Raw genomic sequence first — 19,270 nt, forward strand, 5'->3', positions numbered from 1 at the left:
TCCCTTCCCGAGGAGGGATGATTTCACTTTTTGTTCTTATGTCCTTGGTACTTGAGATACAGTAGGCATTACAAAAATGCTTCTCAACAGATAGAGGTAATATTTTGTTAGGACTACAGGTATGAAACTGTATATATGTGTTAGAAATACCCAAGTTCACAAGAATTATGACTCCTGGAATGAGAAATGACATTTTCCTAAAAGGTCTTTTTTGAGATGACATGTAAAATATCTGAATTTTCAACCAATCTAAATGATTCTAGAAACTAGGATGCTGAGCTTTGATTTGAATGAATTTAACATTAATGAATATTGCTTCTTTTAACCAGATCTTCCCTCCATAGGAAGGACATAGGCACATCTATTCCTTTACCATTCACTTTTTTTTTTTTTTTTTGCTCTCAATAGAAACTTTTTCACTGATCTTACTTTCTTACACTAAAACTGACTTTCTACTCCTTTAGGAATATCAGATTAAGTGTAGGTGACCCCCTTTGGGCTACTCTAACTGCCCACCCATTGGTGGCACGCCTAGGCCAAACTTACCAGTCTTCAGGCACCAACCTGGATAACTTAGAGATAAACCACCAGGAGATAGGGTAGAACATATTTATTACTCCCCTCCTCCCCACTCCCCATGATCCGGGGAAGGTTCTAGGAACCTGGCATAAAGGGACTGACCCGAAAAGGGGGAGGGAGGCGCGCTAGTTTTTAAGAGCACTAAGGAGGGAGATGTGGTACCTGGGGTCAGACACTGTCTCTTGGGGCTATGCCCCACCTCTACATAGAACTCGCCTGTACCTCTCATCCCTCAGGTCCTTTCAAATGCCTTGAACTACATACCTTGATCCTAGAGCCTTTTTAACTCTTACAATTAAGATATAATACCTTTCCTTTACAATTTCTGTAGTATATTATTTTTTTTGGATCTTTGGTAGCACTGATACCTGATTTATTTAGAAAAATCACATTAAAGGGAAACCTGGAAGATAAAGGAAAACTATGCAAAGAAGAATAGCAAAAACTATAAAGTATGATAAAAAGTAAGGAAAAAAGGGAAAAAAATTAAACTACAGGGGATAGGGATTAGATCTAGAATTTCACTGATATAGAAAATTCCCAGAGAAGGAAGTTCACTCTATCAATACAGATTGGGCCCTTAGAAGGGAAACATAGCACCAAGAAATTAATTGACTTGCCAGGGTCTCATATTCAGTGTGTGTCAGGGGTGGAACTTGAAGTCTGATATTTAGGTGCAACCTTGGCTCTGATTACTTCACGCTGTCTCTTGCTATAGAATATAGACATTTTAAAATCAGATATTCAGAGCAAAGGGAGATAGTGGGAAGAAAAGTTGCCTATGTTCCTTCTTGTTTGACTTTGTTCTTACCTTAAGATCTGTAATAGAATAACCTTTTCTTAGAGTGATCTGAAAAACATCCATAGAGCTGATGAAAGCTGCAAGTCTTGTCAAACTCTGTTTGCCACTTCCACCTACTCCGATCAGCAAAGCATTTCCCCTTGGGGATTCTAGGAGGCGATTGATACGGCAACTAAAGGGAAGTACCAAAAATCCCAAACAAACAAAACTTTGATTTTAATTAACACACACATGTATAAATATATTAATATTTATTTACAATATTAAATATATATATAAATATTATGTGTATACACACGTACATACACATAATACATATTTAAAGATTTTCTTTTTCTTTTGCATATTGCTAAATGTTGAGATATATAAAAGAAATAGAGATAACTAGGGCTCACTCCATGGTCCAAGAATTTATCTGACTTAAAACTCATTGATTTTTTTTTTAATTCAATTGAGAAACATGGGAAGAGCACTGGCCTGGGAGCTATGAGTTGATGAAGCTGAATTTCAATTCTGCCAATAATTCATTTATTAAGTATCTATTATGTGCAAGGTACTGAGTTAAAAGAGTTAAAGACAAAAAGAGAAATACTACCTACTCTCAAGGAATTTACATTTTTTGGAAAATACATTATGTAAATACCTGAGCAAATACAAATAATTTGGGTAGATACATTGTAGTCACTGTATGTTATTTTCTAGGCTTTGCTTGCTTCCTCAGATTCAATTCATGTGGCATTGTCCAAGCTTTTGTGCATTTATCACATTCTTAATTTCTTATAGCACAAGAATATTACATTACATTCATATACCATAATTGGTTTAGCCATTTCTCAATTGATGAGCATCTACCTTGTTTTCAATTCCTTGTTATCACAAAAAGTGTTGCTATAAATATTTTAGAGTATATGGGAGCTTTCATTTTATCAATGGCTTCCTTGGTTTTATATACATTGCCATTCTGGTAATGAAATCTCTGGGCTATTGAGCTGAGCCAGAGTACCATCAAAGTTCCAGTGAGTGCATCTTCCCATACCATTCCCAACACTGAGTATTGTTAGTGTTGTTTAGTATATACACACACACACATATGTGTATGTATACATATGTATAGGTATGCATATATAAGTATATAATACATGTCCATTTTACAAATTTGATTTTTTTAGTCACCATTGCTAATTTGCAAAATCTAAAATGAAATTTAAAGTTATTTTGATTTGAATTTCTCTTATTTGTGATTTGCAGCATTCTTATATATGGTTGTTAATAATTTGCAATATTTTTGAGAATTGTTTGTCCATTTCTGTAACTTAGTGTATATTTACATACATGCACATGTACATATGTATGTGTAGATTTATACAATATATTTGTATATTAGATACCAAATGTTTGTAAAAGAAATTTAAAACATGTTTTCATCTATTTAGCTGTTTCCCTTCTCATAGTTAGTGCATTAACTTTGTGTAAAAGCTTTTCAATTTCTTTTGATAAAAATTATTTATTTCACCTATGGTAATTGTGGTTAAGAATAGATGTCCTATAGAAGACTTTTAACAGCTTGCTTTCAGTGTCTAATTTTATTGTTCCTAATACCTTAACTACTAACTTTAGAGGGTGGTTTAACTAAAGCATCTTCCTTACCAACTTTATTCTACAGGGTTTGATGTTTAGTTTCTTTCTAAAAATAAAATCTCAGTTCAAAAGAAACTCTGAATGTTTGCAGGTGGTAGTGGTGGGAAGTAGGGCAAGCTGACACCTAATTCTGTGGACATATGCAATAACAATTAAATATTTACTTTTTAAAAAAAATAATGCTGATCTCAGGTAATAAAGCACAGAACTGAAATTTTCTTTTTTTTTAAAGAATACATCTTCTATACAATGTTGCCCTAAATCATGGTCAATTTTTTATGTCTGAGTGAAGTGAGCCACCTTAGTGAGGATAAAATTGGGCAGAGCTTGAGGTGAGCAACTAAAAAAAAGCAACTGCAATGGTTCTTCTCTTATCTAGGTGCAGTTATAGAAAACGAATTCATAAAAAGAGCTTTTTAGACCGACCTTCTATTTGGCCGGAGATACTAGGTTAAATGGAAAATAACTCATGGGCATTTCACTTTCACTTATCACTTCCCTTCCAAGCCTTCCAATTACTTGCCAAAGGAATTGGCAAAGTGACCAGAAGAGGTAACCCTGTTCTGTAAAGGGCTGAAACTCCAAAAAGGTGTGCTTGAATCAGACAACTGAGCACTTACGGCTAATTACCTATTTGCTATGTGACAATGACTCTATTAGCATATGCTTGGGAAAATGGCTCTTCTCACCATTGGTGCTGGCTCAGTATTTGATGTTAAGATAAATCGTAGCAAGGATTAGAGGGTGGGGTGAGAGAGGCAAGACTTCACTTGGCACAGGACAAGGAGGAGAAAGGTGGAGATTCTGGACTCCAGAATCAAGAAGAGATCTTCAGCTAAACTCCTGGCAGTTTGCTTGCTTCTCCCCCTAAAGACCAAGGACTTTTACTTATCCTGACTCTGGCTGATCCTGAGGCCTCCAGGGAGCTAGCCTAGACTTTACATTGTTTCTGGTTATCAGAATCTAGGTTTTTCCCTCTGGCATGCTAGGGAAAGTTATAGATAGTTTCTGTGAATTGGCAGGTAAGAGAGTGGCTCAGAATTTCCGCCTTAGGGAAACTCTATTAACCAGTCATCTGGGAGTTCCTGTCCACTATGTTTATTTGTATGAAATTCATGTGTTGCTTTGTTTTCAGAACAGGCTTCCCTGAGTATTTATAACATTTACTAGTTAAAGATTCATTGGTATCTGTTTGTCTATGGGAAAGGGAGAAAATTTAAGGATCCATGATGAATGAATTAGGAATGATCCCTTAGGTACAACATTCCTGGGTGCAGATTTTAATGGTAAGTCATGTACCCTGACAGCCAACTGAGCTACTACTATGTGTATAAAGTTCATGTCCATATTTTTCCTCATTACCCTACACCCTAACTCCTACTTCTTGTTCTGGGATGTGGACTGGATTATGATGGCAGCATTTGCAACTTGTGTGGCCATAGAGCCTCAGTTTTTTCATTGATAAAACGGTCATCATTATGCTCCTACTACATATTTCTTATTGAGTGAATGAGAAATGATAATGGATAGTAAAAGACTCCATCAGGAGTGTGCTGGAGCTACCTTGAACTGGATTCCACAAGCCTATTGTTAAATTTTCAAAATGAGCATTTATACTTTATACTGAGTTTGATAAATGCTACAAATCAGGATTCATTGTCTGCTAATTGTCTAGACTTGAGAAAAATATCAATAATGGAAACTAAACTATAAATGTATTATGTTTGTACTTGTTTGTTAAACATTTTACTAGTATGCTGCTGTCTATAACATCAAAATGCTATTAAAATGTAAGTTTTCATTATTATACATCACAATAACAAGGCCCAGACTCAACCTATCATACTGTATGTGATATGAGTCTCCAAAATGCTATAATTCTATTATGTTAATTCAGTTCAAAAAGATAAATCCAATCTTTTAGCATTCAGCTATAGACTTGCCACGTGGATTCAGCTATATATCTAATGGGACAGCTTTTAAGAGCGGCTAAAGACAGCATTTAAATTATAAATAGCATTAAAAAAATCAAATCACATTGAAAGTGTGCTTTTGAAAGGATGCTCATCAATTGAAATGGAAACACAAGTTCTGATGTATGATTAATATAGAATATTACTGTGCTCAGGAAATGACAAGATGGGATGAAGACTTTTATGAAGTAATGCAAAATGAAGTAAGCAGAACTAAGAGAACATAGTGACAACGATATTTTAACATTGAGAATTGTGAAAGACTTAGCAACTCTATATAAGGATTGAAGACAATTCCAAAGGACTCATGATGAAAAATGCTTATCCAATTCCACAGAAAGAGAAAGCTGATCAACTATGAATGCAGATTAAATATACTTTTTTGTTTATTTTTATAGTTTTCATATTTTTTAAACAACAATGTAATGTTCTATTTTGGTTTTCTGGAGGTCTTAGAGCAGCCTTCTTTTCAGTAGAGTAATCACCATGAGGATAGCCAGGTGTTAAAGTCCAAATCTTTTATTATCTCCTTCACAATCTAGTTTTCTTGCGTGGGGCCCGGATAGCTTTCTTTCTTTCTTTTTTTTTTCTTTTTATTTTTATTACAGCTTTTTATTTACAAGATATATGCATGGGTAATTTTTCATCATTGACAGGTGCAAAACCTTTTGTTCCAATTTTTTCCCTCATTTCCCCCACCCCTTCCCCTAGATGGCAGGTAGACCACTACATGTTAAATATGTTAAAGTATATGTTAAATACAATATATGTATACATGTCCATACAGTTATTTTCCTGCACAAGAAGAATTGGACTTTGAAGTGGTGTACCATTAACCAGGAAGGAAATAAAAAATTCAGCTAGCTTTCTTGAGAGCCTTTCAGACTGGCCTTGGTCTCATTGGGGAAGTGCAGGAGGCCAGCCATCAGGACCCTGAATGAAGATGGAATGAATTTCTCTGAGTCTGAGGGCTTGAGCTCATGCCTCCAGTCTGCTTGTCTTCTCTGATTCTATCTCTGAGCCTCTAGGAGGCTCAGGAGAGCCACCAGGACCCTGAATGAACATGTAATGAATCTCGTCCAGTCCTTGCTGGCTTTTATGTACTCCATTATCATAGGTGTGAATCTTGGGGAACTATATTAAGTACTAAGTACATGTACTGAACTAGAGAACTATTAAGCACCATGCTAAACTAGATAACCATTGTCTTTATCAATTCCATTGCCTTAACAAAACCTTGTAAGAATCCTTGTTTCAGAATTCTGGCCCACAATATAACATGACTAATATAAAAATATGCTTTCCCCTTTGATTTCTCATGTATAATTGATACATTTCTTGCCTTCTCAATGGGATGGGGAAAGCTGGAGGGAGAAAGAAAACTTGGAACTCAAATTTTAAAAAATGAAAAATAAATAACTTAAATTTTAAAAAGTCATATTCCTAATGCTTTTGTTGATTCTTTGACTACAGTGAGGAAAAACTAACAAAATAGAGATACACAGAGCACAAACTCAGATCAGAAGACTTTAAAATACTCTGCATTTCCAATGAATATAAATGTGACATATAAAAAGAAAAAAATATGTGAAATTATAAAAAAGCAAAGGAAAAGGCAACATTAGTAAATGACTAGTTGAAAGCACTGAAAAAAAATCAGAAATTAGAAATTCAGTGATCTGGGGGGAAAAGTGACTAAACAGAAAAATACAATTGTGCTTTTGAGCACAGAATATAAATGCAATTCTGAAAATAAGAACATGGAATATGGCAAAGAATAGCAAAAAAGAAAAGCTCTTATCAAAGAGCAGAAAGAACACACACAAAAATTAAAAGGCTGGAGATCTTAAAAGAATTATCAAGAGGGCAACAAAATTAGAATGACTACTTTTGTTGATCCACGAATTCCTTCTAAAAACTGAAAAAAAAATCAATTGCCTTAGCCTTTAATCCAAAGAATTTCTCAGTATTCATCTCAGGGACTTTTTTTTGTGGCCTGGAATCTGTTTTGTTTTTGAGATTTAGATTTGTGATTTCATTAGTGTGGATATAGATATACTGGTGCAGACGAGTAATCTGTCTACAACAGTCTATGAAAGTTGCCTGGGTCATTGAGAGGTTAAGCCCATAGTCATATATAGACTAAGGTGCCTAAATTCAATTCACCATATCCTACTGTTTATTACTCCTCTGGTTCATTCAAAATCATCATTGTTTCATTAAAACCAACCATCTATTTTTAATGTTTAAATGAATTTCATTTTTAGAAAACTACAACAACAAAGGAGTCAAGTCTAGTGAATAAAATGAATAGGTGAACTAGATTATATCAGATTATAAATATGTATGTATGTATAAATATATGCATATACAATAAATATACAATAAACAAAAGGATTTTTCTTATGTGGCCTCCAAATGACATTAGTCATAGAATCCCAAAATGTATGAGCTAGAAGGTACTTCAGTGAATTTCTAGTTTAATCTCATTATTTTATAGATGATAAAACTAGGACTTTAGGTATGAGATACTTGTCCAAGGTCACACAGATAGTAGGTGGCAAAACTAGGACCAGAAGGTACATAAATTTTGGTAAATTTGCTTTAAAATAATACAAATAATGCTTCAAACTCGGTCATTATTACATAATCATGTCTCACATGGCAAGCATTTAATTAGCTATCTCTGGTCTTTTGTTACAAAACCATAATTATTTTTTCAATGTTATTATGGCTATATATTTATTTAAGCATCTCCAAGGGAGGGAGGATATTTTCCATTTCTTTTATAAACGTTGGGAGTGCAGTTTGTGCACTCAGTATATGTTGTCTGGAAAATATTCAGTTATTTTCATTAATTCCTTGGGACAAGGTTGAGACTCCTTTCCATTGCCTGGTTTTATATATGTAGGCAGTAGGACTTAGCAAAAAGTTGGGCAGAGAAAAATACAATGGAACATATTCTTAGTTCTTGGAAATGTACTTCAATTTTTTTTTACGATTCTGAATATGGGTTTCTGCACTCCAGCATGATTTTTCCCAGGGATTTTTTTCCCAGGGAAAAAGTAGGTGGAAAAAGTAATGAATTTGGATAGGATTGGTTCTTCTTCCATCCCAGAGATCTCAGGAATCCAAGAGAGAAAAATAGAAAAGAGGACCAAGCAAGCATTCTGCAGTGCCAGAGCTATGGATACTATTTAAGTAAAATCTTTAGCAAATACCAAAATTTCTCTTTTATTTAATGAAGAAGGGATGCCAGCTTCTCCAGGATCTTTTCATATTATGTCATCTGTATATAATTATATTCCCCTAGGACATGAGTGAAGTCCCCCACAGTCCAAAGCCAAGAATAATATAATAGTTTTGCTAGTAGTGATTGTGGCTGTTTTCCTTTATTTTTATAAAATCTTGCCAAACGACCAAATAGAGACTTTGAAACTATGAAGTGAAGGAAGGAAACAACACAACAGAAATATACTCACACATGGCACATGGCATCCTCAAAGAGAACCAGGTTCATCACTTGGTTGATTTCATTGTGGCTCTCTAAGGCTTCTACCAGGATTTGGGTCAGAAGTTCCCATGTCTTCACTGGCATATATTTGGGCTCACCGATACCATTTGCAAAATGGCAGTACATGTTCAGTCTCCTGGTTTCCTCCAGAGTTCTGTCCATATCCTATTAATAAGACACAAAACCCAGGATCCTCTTTTACTAATTTCCAAGGAACACCAGCTCAGAGGCTTTACTTGTTTTTAGTTGCCAGGATTTCTTTAGAAATAGAACAGAAATGTTAATTTTTTACTGTCTTTCTTGCATTCCTAAAAAATAATGCTTTACAACTTTAGTTATAATGTCTTTGAAACGCTATTTTATATTTTTATTCATTAGTATCCTCAAAAGTGAGAGTTGTGACCATTCTTTTTTCTAATTGGGATAGAAAGACATGCTTTTGGACTTTTGAAGATGTAACAGTTATCTTTATTTATTTGCTAGTATCTGCTAGAAGTCTTGTGAGGGACAATTCTGGAGACTGTACAACTCTGGAGTAGGTAGGTAGCACAATGAATAAAATGCTGGGCCTGGAGTCAGGAAAATAGGTGTTCAGATCCATATCTAACTACAGACATTTACTACTTTTGTGATCTTGCTTAAGTCACTCAACCTTTGTTTGCTTCAATTTCTTCATCTATAAAATGGGGATAATAATAGAACTTACCTTGCAAGATTGTTGTGAGGAACAAATGAGATAATTTTAAAGCACTAAGCATAGTACAGTACTTGGCACACAATAAGAATTATATAAAAGTTACTATTATTAATAATAATAATTAACATTATATACTCAGATGCAGATCTGAATTCTGTAGTCTGACATCTGGCAGAAAGCATCTAATTTTATAGTTTCCAAAAATGTATCATTAAAAATCATCTTAAGTGAAGTGGTTGGATTTTATATTTTTTGTGTCCTTAAAACATTTATAGATTATAGATTTAGAATTACAAGTGACCTTAGAGAATACTTAATCTAAGCCCTACATTTTACAAATAAGGTTTCCTAGAAACCTGGAAAGAGATGAGTTACCCAGATTATACAGTGCAAATACAGTGTAATTCCTTTATAACAAAGCTTACTTACGTGGATTCAGATATACTAAGGGACAAAGCATATCTCCTGAAAATTAGTGACCATGTACACAAAAAAACTTGTAAAATATAACTTACCTATGAAATCAATAGTAATCCTAAGCAGTAAAGGAATTAATAAATTTCTAATGGAGAGTTATTACTATTTTAGGGGATGATAAGATGGAATAAAATATCTTGTTTGAGTCCAGATGCTTAATAGATGAGACATGGAGAAAGATCATAAAGGAAATAAGGTATCCAAAATGGAAGAGCAGGTTTTCTAAGGGAAAGAACGATTCACTAACCTAAATAATTATAAAGTCATAGACAATCAGATCTATCTAAAAGTAGTCTATGTGGTTTGAAAAGAAAAATCCCACCCATTAGGATACAATTAGTTAGGATTCCAACTTCTTCAAACTAAGACATTATAGACCTAAATCTGAAAGATAAGGAGAACTCTCCAAATTGATGTCAGGGAAAATGATTATAAAACTTTCTAATAAAGTATGCCAACTATTTGGAACAAAACAAAGCTTTTATAGAATAGAATGACAGTGCAGAGTAAGTGTAAGAGAAGATTAATATAAGGTTAGCCACAATAGGTTTAAATTTTAGAGAGACAGTCAAATCTAATAAGAGAGATTAGACATTTTTTAATTTGGACTCAGGAGGAAGGACTAGGAACAATGGTTGTAAAGTGGGAAGAGGCAAATTTTGGCTTGATGGAAGAAAAACTTTCTAACATTCTTTCTAAAGTGGAATTGCCTGTTTAGGGAGGTAGTGGATTTCTCCTTGCTGAAAGATGTTAGATAAAGAAGTTTAGACTACTACTTGTGAAGTGTGAAGTAAAGGGGAATATTGCTCAGTTTCATGTTATACCAGATGATCTCTGAAGTTACGCACAAAATAATTGGCACATTAAGAAGCAGTGAAATGCAAAGAATGCCAGACATCTGGATTAATCCTAAATTCAATGCAATAAGAAATGCTGCTATCCTGAGAAAAACACAGGGTCCATTTAATCACTTAAAGAATAATACAACATATAGGACTAATCCTGACCAGTATTAAGCTAATTTATATTAACAAGTAACGTAAAGCTGAGTTCTGAAGATTCTGAACTACATAAAGTTTGGTCAAAATAATGTCTTCTCAGATTTTAATATATGAGCTTGGCTATGAAGAAGAAGGGTTGGCAATTAGTCCTTCACTGATGCAGATTACAATTTCTCCCCATAGATGACTTAATGACTTGTTGCAGCTAAAACCAAGATAAAGGATGTAGGTATTGAAGGGACCTCAGAGGTCTTCTATTACAACTTCCTTATTCTATGAATAAGTAAATTGATTGCTAGCCCTTAATTTGAGTAGATGATTGGATTATATTACTTTTATACTTAAAACATTTTTTTTCTTGATATTAAAGTTTTCACTTTTTTTGAGACTTCAAGATAATCTCCACATGATGAGGCATGGAGTAAGATTTTAGCAAAAAATAGTGTATATAAAGTGACATCCAAATGGACTTGGGAGTAGGGGGCATTTCATTTTTAGTCATTCTAAATAAGTAGCTCAATTTTAAAAGCAGAATCAGAGTTGAATGGCTTCCTTTATGCAGATTGGGCAAATTTTCATGAATATTAGGTCACCTGATTAAGTTTTCACATTGGGAAGGAGGTATGGGGAGATGGAACTGAATCTGAAGATCTCAATTTAACTGAAAAATTTAAACTTAGAGAGGAAATACCCATTTCTAGACCAGACTACTTAACAGTTTTTGGATATCTGGTTAGGAAAGAGTGTCCACTAACCTTATCTTTTTTTTTTTTATACTTTTTCTTATTCCCTCGATCTTTCCCCTCCTCCTCATCCCTTACCACAATAATATTTAGACTCTACTAATTTTAACAAAAGTTAGCTTTTTTGAATGACCAGCTCTCTCATCTTATTTCTTTGTAGCTGTTGTAGCATTTTACCTTGGCATTTCAAATGTTGTTGAAGCAAGAGGTCTAATGATATACTTAGTATGACTTATTCCTTTAATTCCTTGAGGATTAAAAAGAGCTAAAAGAAGAGAGTAGGAGGTAAGACTTAAGGATCTTTAGACCAAAGGTAAGAAACATGGTTAAACTGGTAGTGAAGGGAGAATGACTAGAAGCCACTGAGAATGCTATAGAATGCTGGTATGATGCCTTCTTTTAAGGCTAGCCAGAAGGATATTCTATTAATATATGCCCTCTACTCACCAGTTAAATTCAAGGCTTCAGATAGAATAGTTCCTACTATATAAAATGAGGGGTTCAAAAGAAGACAAAAATGACAAAGATAACCTGCTTATCTGGAATAGTTGTGTTTTGTATTATGTGTAATAATGTTAGATAACCATCTATTCATCTCTTTCTTTTTTTTCTCTCCATTCTCTATCTTGTCCCTTTACAAATTCCTTCTCTTCCACCTACCTAACTACTCTTTCCTGTTTATCCTGTCTTACTTATCAAATCATATTGTAACTAAATAGTAAATATTTAACAATTACATTTAACATAATTAAATATTCTCATCATATGAAATGATGCAATGTAAAATGTGCAGACCCAGGAAAATAATTTATACAATAAAAATACTCTTGTATACACCTTTAAAAGATTTAGGAACTCTGATCCACCATGATCAACTACAATTCTAAAATTGTAAACCATGTTTTCATAGCATACATGTCAGAAAAGAGGATATCTATGGAATGCTGGAAAAGAAAGGCTGTGTCCAAACTGTGGTTTGAATATAAATCTAAAAAAGCCAAGTATCCCTTTTATTAAGTATAAGGGAAACTCTATACAATTATTCATTATATTCACAGTTAAATTCTACCATTCAGGTGGAACAGAATGGGCTAACTCATAAAATAATAAGCCTCTCTTCTTTGCTTTTCCCATCACTGGAAGTGTTCCAGGCAAATCTGGATGCACATTTATTAAGGATTTGGTAGAAGATAGCCTTGCATTGTATAAGACTTCTTTTTTTATTCTAAGGTTTGGTTTCTATGATTAATGCAGGATTTACTTCATAGACTTAGAATTTTCAGATGGGCAATAAGATGGAACATTGCCCTTCTCTTCCACATAGCTTCAGAATTCTCTCTTCAACCTATGGATTGGATTTAATCATCTGGTTTCACTCTCATTTGCAAAGTTATTTATCCCTTGAACATTTCATAGCACTGAATACTTACATCAAAGAAATTCTTTACTACTTCAATTTGGATTTTATCAAAGATGTCAAAATCTTTTTCTTCAACCATCTTATCCCGATACACCCTATTAGATTCATGGAGATAGAGCTTCACAAGGTCTTGGGATGATTTAATACTTTCCACTGTGGAAAACAGAATGCCCTGCAAGAATAGAATAATCATTATGCTAAAGGAACAATTAACTTTTTAATTGTATTTCCATTCTCTGAATGCTACCTGTAATACCTAGTTTTTTTTCCATTTTTTATTGACTTGCATTTATTCAATAATCATCTATTAAGGACCAACTAATATGCAAACTATAGAGGCAATATAGTATGTTAGAGGAATGCTGACCTTAAAGCACCTGGGTTCAAGCCTTATTCCTGATATATACCTATTATGTGATACTAGATAAATCACTTTGATTTCTCAGTGTCCTGAGAGAATTTTCGAGAATATTAATTGCAGAACAATTACTGATCTGACTTGATGGAGGGAATTTCTTACAAGAGGAAAGCATAGCTTCAGACCAGAAAAAAATAGTGCTTCGAAGTACTGTGCTGGGTACTTGAGTGAGGGTAGGGGAAAGAAATATGAAAGTAAGTAAACGATAATCCATATTCTCATGGTTCACAGTCTAGTAAAGGAAGTAGGATATCAATACAAATGGAATATTAAAAAATTAATATCAGAAATTCCCACTAAGTTCTACTGATTATGCAAAATTTGAATTGTGAAACAATGATTTAGACTTAATTTAACATACAATTCTAAACCTGATCTTCTGTCTAATCTATAAATTATCCCCAAATAATAGATATTTGCATTAAGACCTCTGACCTGATATAATCTTTGGGAAACACAATCAAGACTATATGTAGCTATTTTTAATCAATCCACAATATGTGGAGGTGAAACTCCCTCTTGGAAACTCTGAAGGAAGTAAATTCTGTTGCATCAGTGCTGAAGGCCCACAGATTCTTTTGACAACTGGAAAGCAGCAGCAAAGCACATACAATTCCTTAAAGTAATGAATATGGGTAACAACTATAATAAATAAGCTAAGTTGTTGTTTGTCCTTTATTCTTGAAGAGGACTTTTGTAGTGTTCTCTTCTTTTGTATAATATGCTTCTTCTTTCTGGGAACAGGTTTCTTGGGGAGGTCTTTTGGAGGCAGCCTTAGTTTCAGTTCAGAGTAATGATCACCTCAAACGCAGTCAGCTGATAAAATCCAAACGTTTATTTTCTCCTTCCAAGTCTTGTCTCTTTCCTTGGGCTTGAGTAGCTTTCTTAGAGGCCTGTCTTTCAGTGGAGAAGTGAAAGAGGAGAGCCTGCCATCACGGTGGTGTGAGATGGGATGAATAAATCTGGTTCTGCCTCCAAGGGTGGGCTTGTTCCGAACTGACTCACTTCCCTAACTCAGCTCCTTTTTATGCTCTTTTAGAGGCGTGAACTCAAAAGTTGACTCCTCCTCTGAGAGAGTGGGATTGTGGGTTTCTGACTTGTGAGTCTCATACTGAGTACTGACTTGTGAATCTCCCAAAAGTGTGAACTCCAATGAGTACTTACATTCATTAGTGAGTTAGAGAATTTGCTAAGTACCATGCTAAATTAGGCAACTGACTTATCACTTTGTAAGGATTCTAATAGACCTAAACATCAGAGAGGGGATGCCATGGCATGCATGAATTGGATTTAAGTGAGGGAGGGCTATGCAAGGTCACCTGACTCACTTTCCCTTCTGGAGCCATCTTTTGTTCCTCCATTCCTTCCTTTTTTTTCTCTCTCTCCCTCTCCCTTTCTTCATTTTTCCTTCCCTCCCCCAGTCCACATAGGGTATCATATCCTACTTATAGATGCCTTGATTGGACAGTAACATTTCAACTGCATTAAGAGATAGGAGGAGTGATAATAGGACTGAGGTGGGGGTGGGGAGCCTTTGCACTTGTGAAACTATGTGAATAAGAGGGAACAGAAATTTGCTTATAGATATCTGGAAAATATTTTAAACTCAGCATAAGAAATCAGAAGCTGATGTGTTATTGATTTTATTCTTGAAGCATATATGCAAGAAGACATTTGAATAACTATGAAATGTTTGGTAGAGTGCCATAGAACTAGATAGACTAATGATAAATCAGAAAAAAAAAATTCATTCACTAGTGTGTTTAAGAGAAGCTCTATAAAACTCTTCAATGTTAACTCGAAGCACTGACTCCCACCATTCAGGCAGAATATAATGGACTCATAAAATAGTGAGCCTTCCATGACTTTATGGGACAAAGCAATGTTGAATATGTCTCTCTGTGTGTAATTTTGTAAGAGAGCTTTGCACTCAGAATAAGATTAAGGAAAGATAAAATGTTTTCAATTAATCAATCAATAGACATTTGTTAAGTCCCTATTATGTGCAGGCACTGTATTAGAGGCTAGAGATGCAAAAACTGAACTATAAGAACTATCAGAGGAGATGTGTGCATCTATTTGTATATGTGTATAACATTTCTGTAGCTATATCAGGAAGGAGGGGAAAAAGTAATAGCATCTAGGGGCATCAGGATAGTTCTCATCTGCCTATTACTGATGGCATTAACATTTGCTTTAGTAATCAATGACATAGTCATTGAGATTCAGGTTCATCCCTTAAAACAATACCATACTTCTCCTTTCCTGAGTCTATGGGGAGGTAATAGGTAAACTAGGAAAAGTACTAGGTTTGGAGTTGGGAGAGACTTAGCATCAATTTTCAACTCTAATATTTATTAGTTGTATAACTATGGGCAAATTATTTAACTTCTTTACATCTCAATTTATCAAATGTAAAAATAGAGATATCATTAACATTTTCCTTACAGAACTGTTGTGATGATTAAATAAGATGAAATTTGCAAAGCACATTAAGACCCATATTATGTAAATGTTAGTCATGATGAAAAAAGAAGACATACTCACTTGGAAAATATTGGAGAAGTCACGGAGATTGAAGATGTAATGGAATTTTATTGCTGTGGGGAGAAATATGGCAGCAATCTTCTGGTGGAAGGTAATGGCCAAGTTGATGAGTTGAGGGATGGACTTCAGCAGTGATGCTGGAAAGTTGCCAAGTTTTAGATGTTGAGTCAAGATGGTGCTATAGATTGTAGACAATGCATCTACTCCTGGGAAGGGGAGCACAAAGGTGCTAAAATGACGCTGTATAAGAAAAGAAAAAGGTTGGAAGATTAGATTTTTCTTCTGTTGCCAACACAAATTCCAGACAAAGGTGAAACATTTTAAGATGTTTCTTAACATCTTGCTATACAAATAATGCACAATGAGAAATATAAGGTTCTTGTTATTTACCCTTTCTTCCTAGGATACTCTCTGGTTTTTGTGACTGTTCTGCTGTGATTTCTTTCTATTTGATCTATCTTTATGTCTCCTTTGAAAGATTAGTACATTTTTATTTAACTGAGACCCTGTTCTAGAAGCAATGTGACATAGTTAAATCTGGCTTTGAATTCCATATCTGCCAGAAAGTTACTATTTGATCTTGGGCAAGTCACTTTTTTTTGGTGCATGATCTTCAGGTATTTGGCAAGATTTCTGCTAGTGTTCTTTCCTGTTTTAATGTTTGATGATAATAAATGATGTCCTTGACGCTCTTATTTGTATAACCCATAAAATTCCATCTGCTTATTACTGATTATTTGAGGCTTTCTCTGAACTTGTGCATATATCAAGAGTTGTGGCATTAACATTTATTTGCTTTAGTAATAATTGACATAGTTATTGAGGTTCAGGTTCATCCCTTAAAACAACTTCATACTTATCCTTCCCAAAAACTATGGGGAGGAATGTGGTATACCAGGAAAAGTACTAGGCTTGAAGTTGGAAGAGACTTAGCATCAAATTTCATCTCCTTAGCTTTATTTATTCATTCATTTAAGAGACCATTTCCAGTTATCCTGATCTATATCTTGCCACTGGATCCAGATGGCTCAGGAGGAAAGAGTTGAGGTTGGTGACTTTGTATAGCTCTCTCTCTCTTAAATCCATTTTACTTGCAAGTTATGGCATCTCCTTTCTAATATTATAGTCCTCTTCCCAAATGAAGGACAAACAAAGAGTCATCTGGGACATTTTTCCACATTCTTTCTTCATAACCAATCAGATGCCCCAACTTAGTGATTCTACCTTTTGAACATCTACTGCTTCCCACTGTATTTCCTCTACTTATATCATAATCACTTTCTTTCTGGCCCTTCTCACCATTGCAGATTTCCTTCTTTATAATCTTCTTTCTTCAAGCCATACAGCATACAGCTGCCAAATTAAGATGTCTAAAGCATAGGTTTTGATCATATTATTGATATAAACTGAAATCTTTTTGGGGGAAGGGTTGGAAGGGCCCTGATGTGAATTGTTTTCCCTTTAATCTGTGGGGGAAAGGTGATTCAGGGTCTCAAATACTCCTGGGCTCTGGAAGGGGCCACACCCATTCATGATAAATAATCTCATTCAATTGGAGATCTTATCCAGGGGCATAATCACTGCCCTCTATTGAATAAAAAAATTGGCCCTTATTCTCCTCAGCCTCAAACCTCAGAAGGCGACTCTGAATCCCGAATCTTTGCTAATTCCTATTCAGGAAGGCCTACCCTTCTGGATTTAGCCCACTGATGAAGATATTTTCTTCTGAGTGTCAACTCATCTTTGCAAAAATTATCCTAACAGGATTCTTTTCCCACCAGGACAGCTGTGTTCTTAATGTAAATAAATCCCCTTTTGTCACAAACTTCAGGTTTGCAAATTCTTTCACAAAGAATGTGCTACCTTTACCAGAGGGCATCTCTTGCCCCCAGTTCTCACACCTCATCATTATTACCTTGCTCAAAAACCTCCTATGATTCTCTACTACAGGTAGGGGAAAATATATGCTCATTTCTTGGGCATTTAAAACCCTTTAAAATTTTGCTCCCGCTTATTTTTCAGGCTAATCACATATTATACACTTTTTGTTCCTGCCACATTAGCTCTGTACACAACATTCTATCTCCCATTTCCATGCCTTTGCATAGACTTTCTCCCATTTCAAAATTCAGGTCAAATGCTACCTCCTAAAGTAGGCTTTTTTGATTCTGTTATTAGTACTCCCAGTCTCATCACTTTTAATTTTTTGCATATATCTTGAATTTATTTACCTGGGAACATGTTGTTCCCCATCCCTCTCCTTTCACTAGTAAATTATAAGTAAATTTTTTGAAGGAGAAATTATTTCACCTTTGTATTTGTTACACCCAGATTGGTACCTGTAGCCGAGGATTAATGGTGAAGCTTCCAGCTGTGGGGTTCATGCAGGCCACATATTGCACATTTATGATTTCCTTAAGAAACAGTTTATTCCTGTCATACCTGCGACATTAAAGCATGAATGTCAGTAGAAAATATGAAGGACTTTTGAACTCTCAGGTGAATTTTGTTCATTCAAACATTGTCTCTTCAAGAATGTGGACAAGACAAATATTATTTATCTAAATTTTAACAATTTTCACAGTTTCTCTTTCAATTCTTATGGAATCATGGAGATGAAGTCAAAACAACAGCATAGTTAAGTGGATTCATGCTGTGATAGTGTAAATATTTAACATTGTTATGAACATCTTGAAGAAAGGAATAGATGGCATGCATGTGAAATTTGCAGGTGATACAAAGCTAATATATGGAAATAGGAGTCAAGGTTAAAAGTGATCTTAAGCTAGAACACTGAGCAGAATCTAATAAGATGAAATGTAATAAATGACAACAATGTCTTATACTTCAGTTAAAAAATCAGCTTCACAAATAAGAGAATATGTGTCTAGTTAGCATTTAATCCAAAAAAATTGGGAGTTATAGCAAATTGTAAACTTAATATGAATCATCTATAAAATGGTGGCCAAAAGCAAAAGGAAACTCCACCTTAGGCAACTTTAAGCGAGAGACATAATGTTTGATATAAGGAAGGTGGGAATCTTGTCATGACACATGAGGATCAGTTAAAGGAGCTAGAAGAATTTTATCTGTACAAGAGATGACTTAGGGGAAATATGAAAGTTGACTTCAAATGGCTGAAGGAATACCACATGTGTAATGGGCTGAGGTTTGAGTTGATGCACTGAGGTCCCAAGTAGGTGAGGCTAAATAGTAATTTGACTATACTCTATTAATATACATGATTGGATAAAGAATGGTCCCTGCCCACTCTCCGTGTAAGTCCTGATGTGTTGTAGAGGAAATGACGATTTTGGTGGGTGGAGGCAGAGAGAGACAGGAAGAGAAGCTGGGGGAGATTGGGCCTGGGTTCCATTCTCCTAGCTGCTGGTCGTGTGACTGCTGGTCTAGCTAGCTTCTTGACTCAGCTGCACACATTGCTATCGCCGATTCTCTTCCAC

The 19,270-nt window shown here is 34.8% G+C and overlaps 1 protein-coding gene across 1 annotated transcript in view; it reads right to left on the bottom strand.

The window, feature by feature from the left end:
• Positions 1-19,270, bottom strand: part of DNAH9 (dynein axonemal heavy chain 9) — a 479,597-nt gene that overhangs the window by 154,913 nt on the left and 305,414 nt on the right. The window contains exons 40-44 of the mRNA XM_031965533.1: positions 18,149-18,251; positions 15,810-16,049; positions 12,855-13,016; positions 8,475-8,671; positions 1,391-1,553 (exon numbers count right to left, since the gene is read on the bottom strand). Of these exons, the coding sequence (XP_031821393.1) occupies positions 1,391-1,553; positions 8,475-8,671; positions 12,855-13,016; positions 15,810-16,049; positions 18,149-18,251 (865 nt within the window). The remainder of the gene's footprint in view (positions 1-1,390; positions 1,554-8,474; positions 8,672-12,854; positions 13,017-15,809; positions 16,050-18,148; positions 18,252-19,270) is intronic.

The sequence above is a fragment of the Sarcophilus harrisii genome, chromosome 4 (genome assembly GCF_902635505.1).
Source record: "Sarcophilus harrisii chromosome 4, mSarHar1.11, whole genome shotgun sequence".
Classification (NCBI taxonomy): domain Eukaryota; kingdom Metazoa; phylum Chordata; class Mammalia; order Dasyuromorphia; family Dasyuridae; genus Sarcophilus; species Sarcophilus harrisii.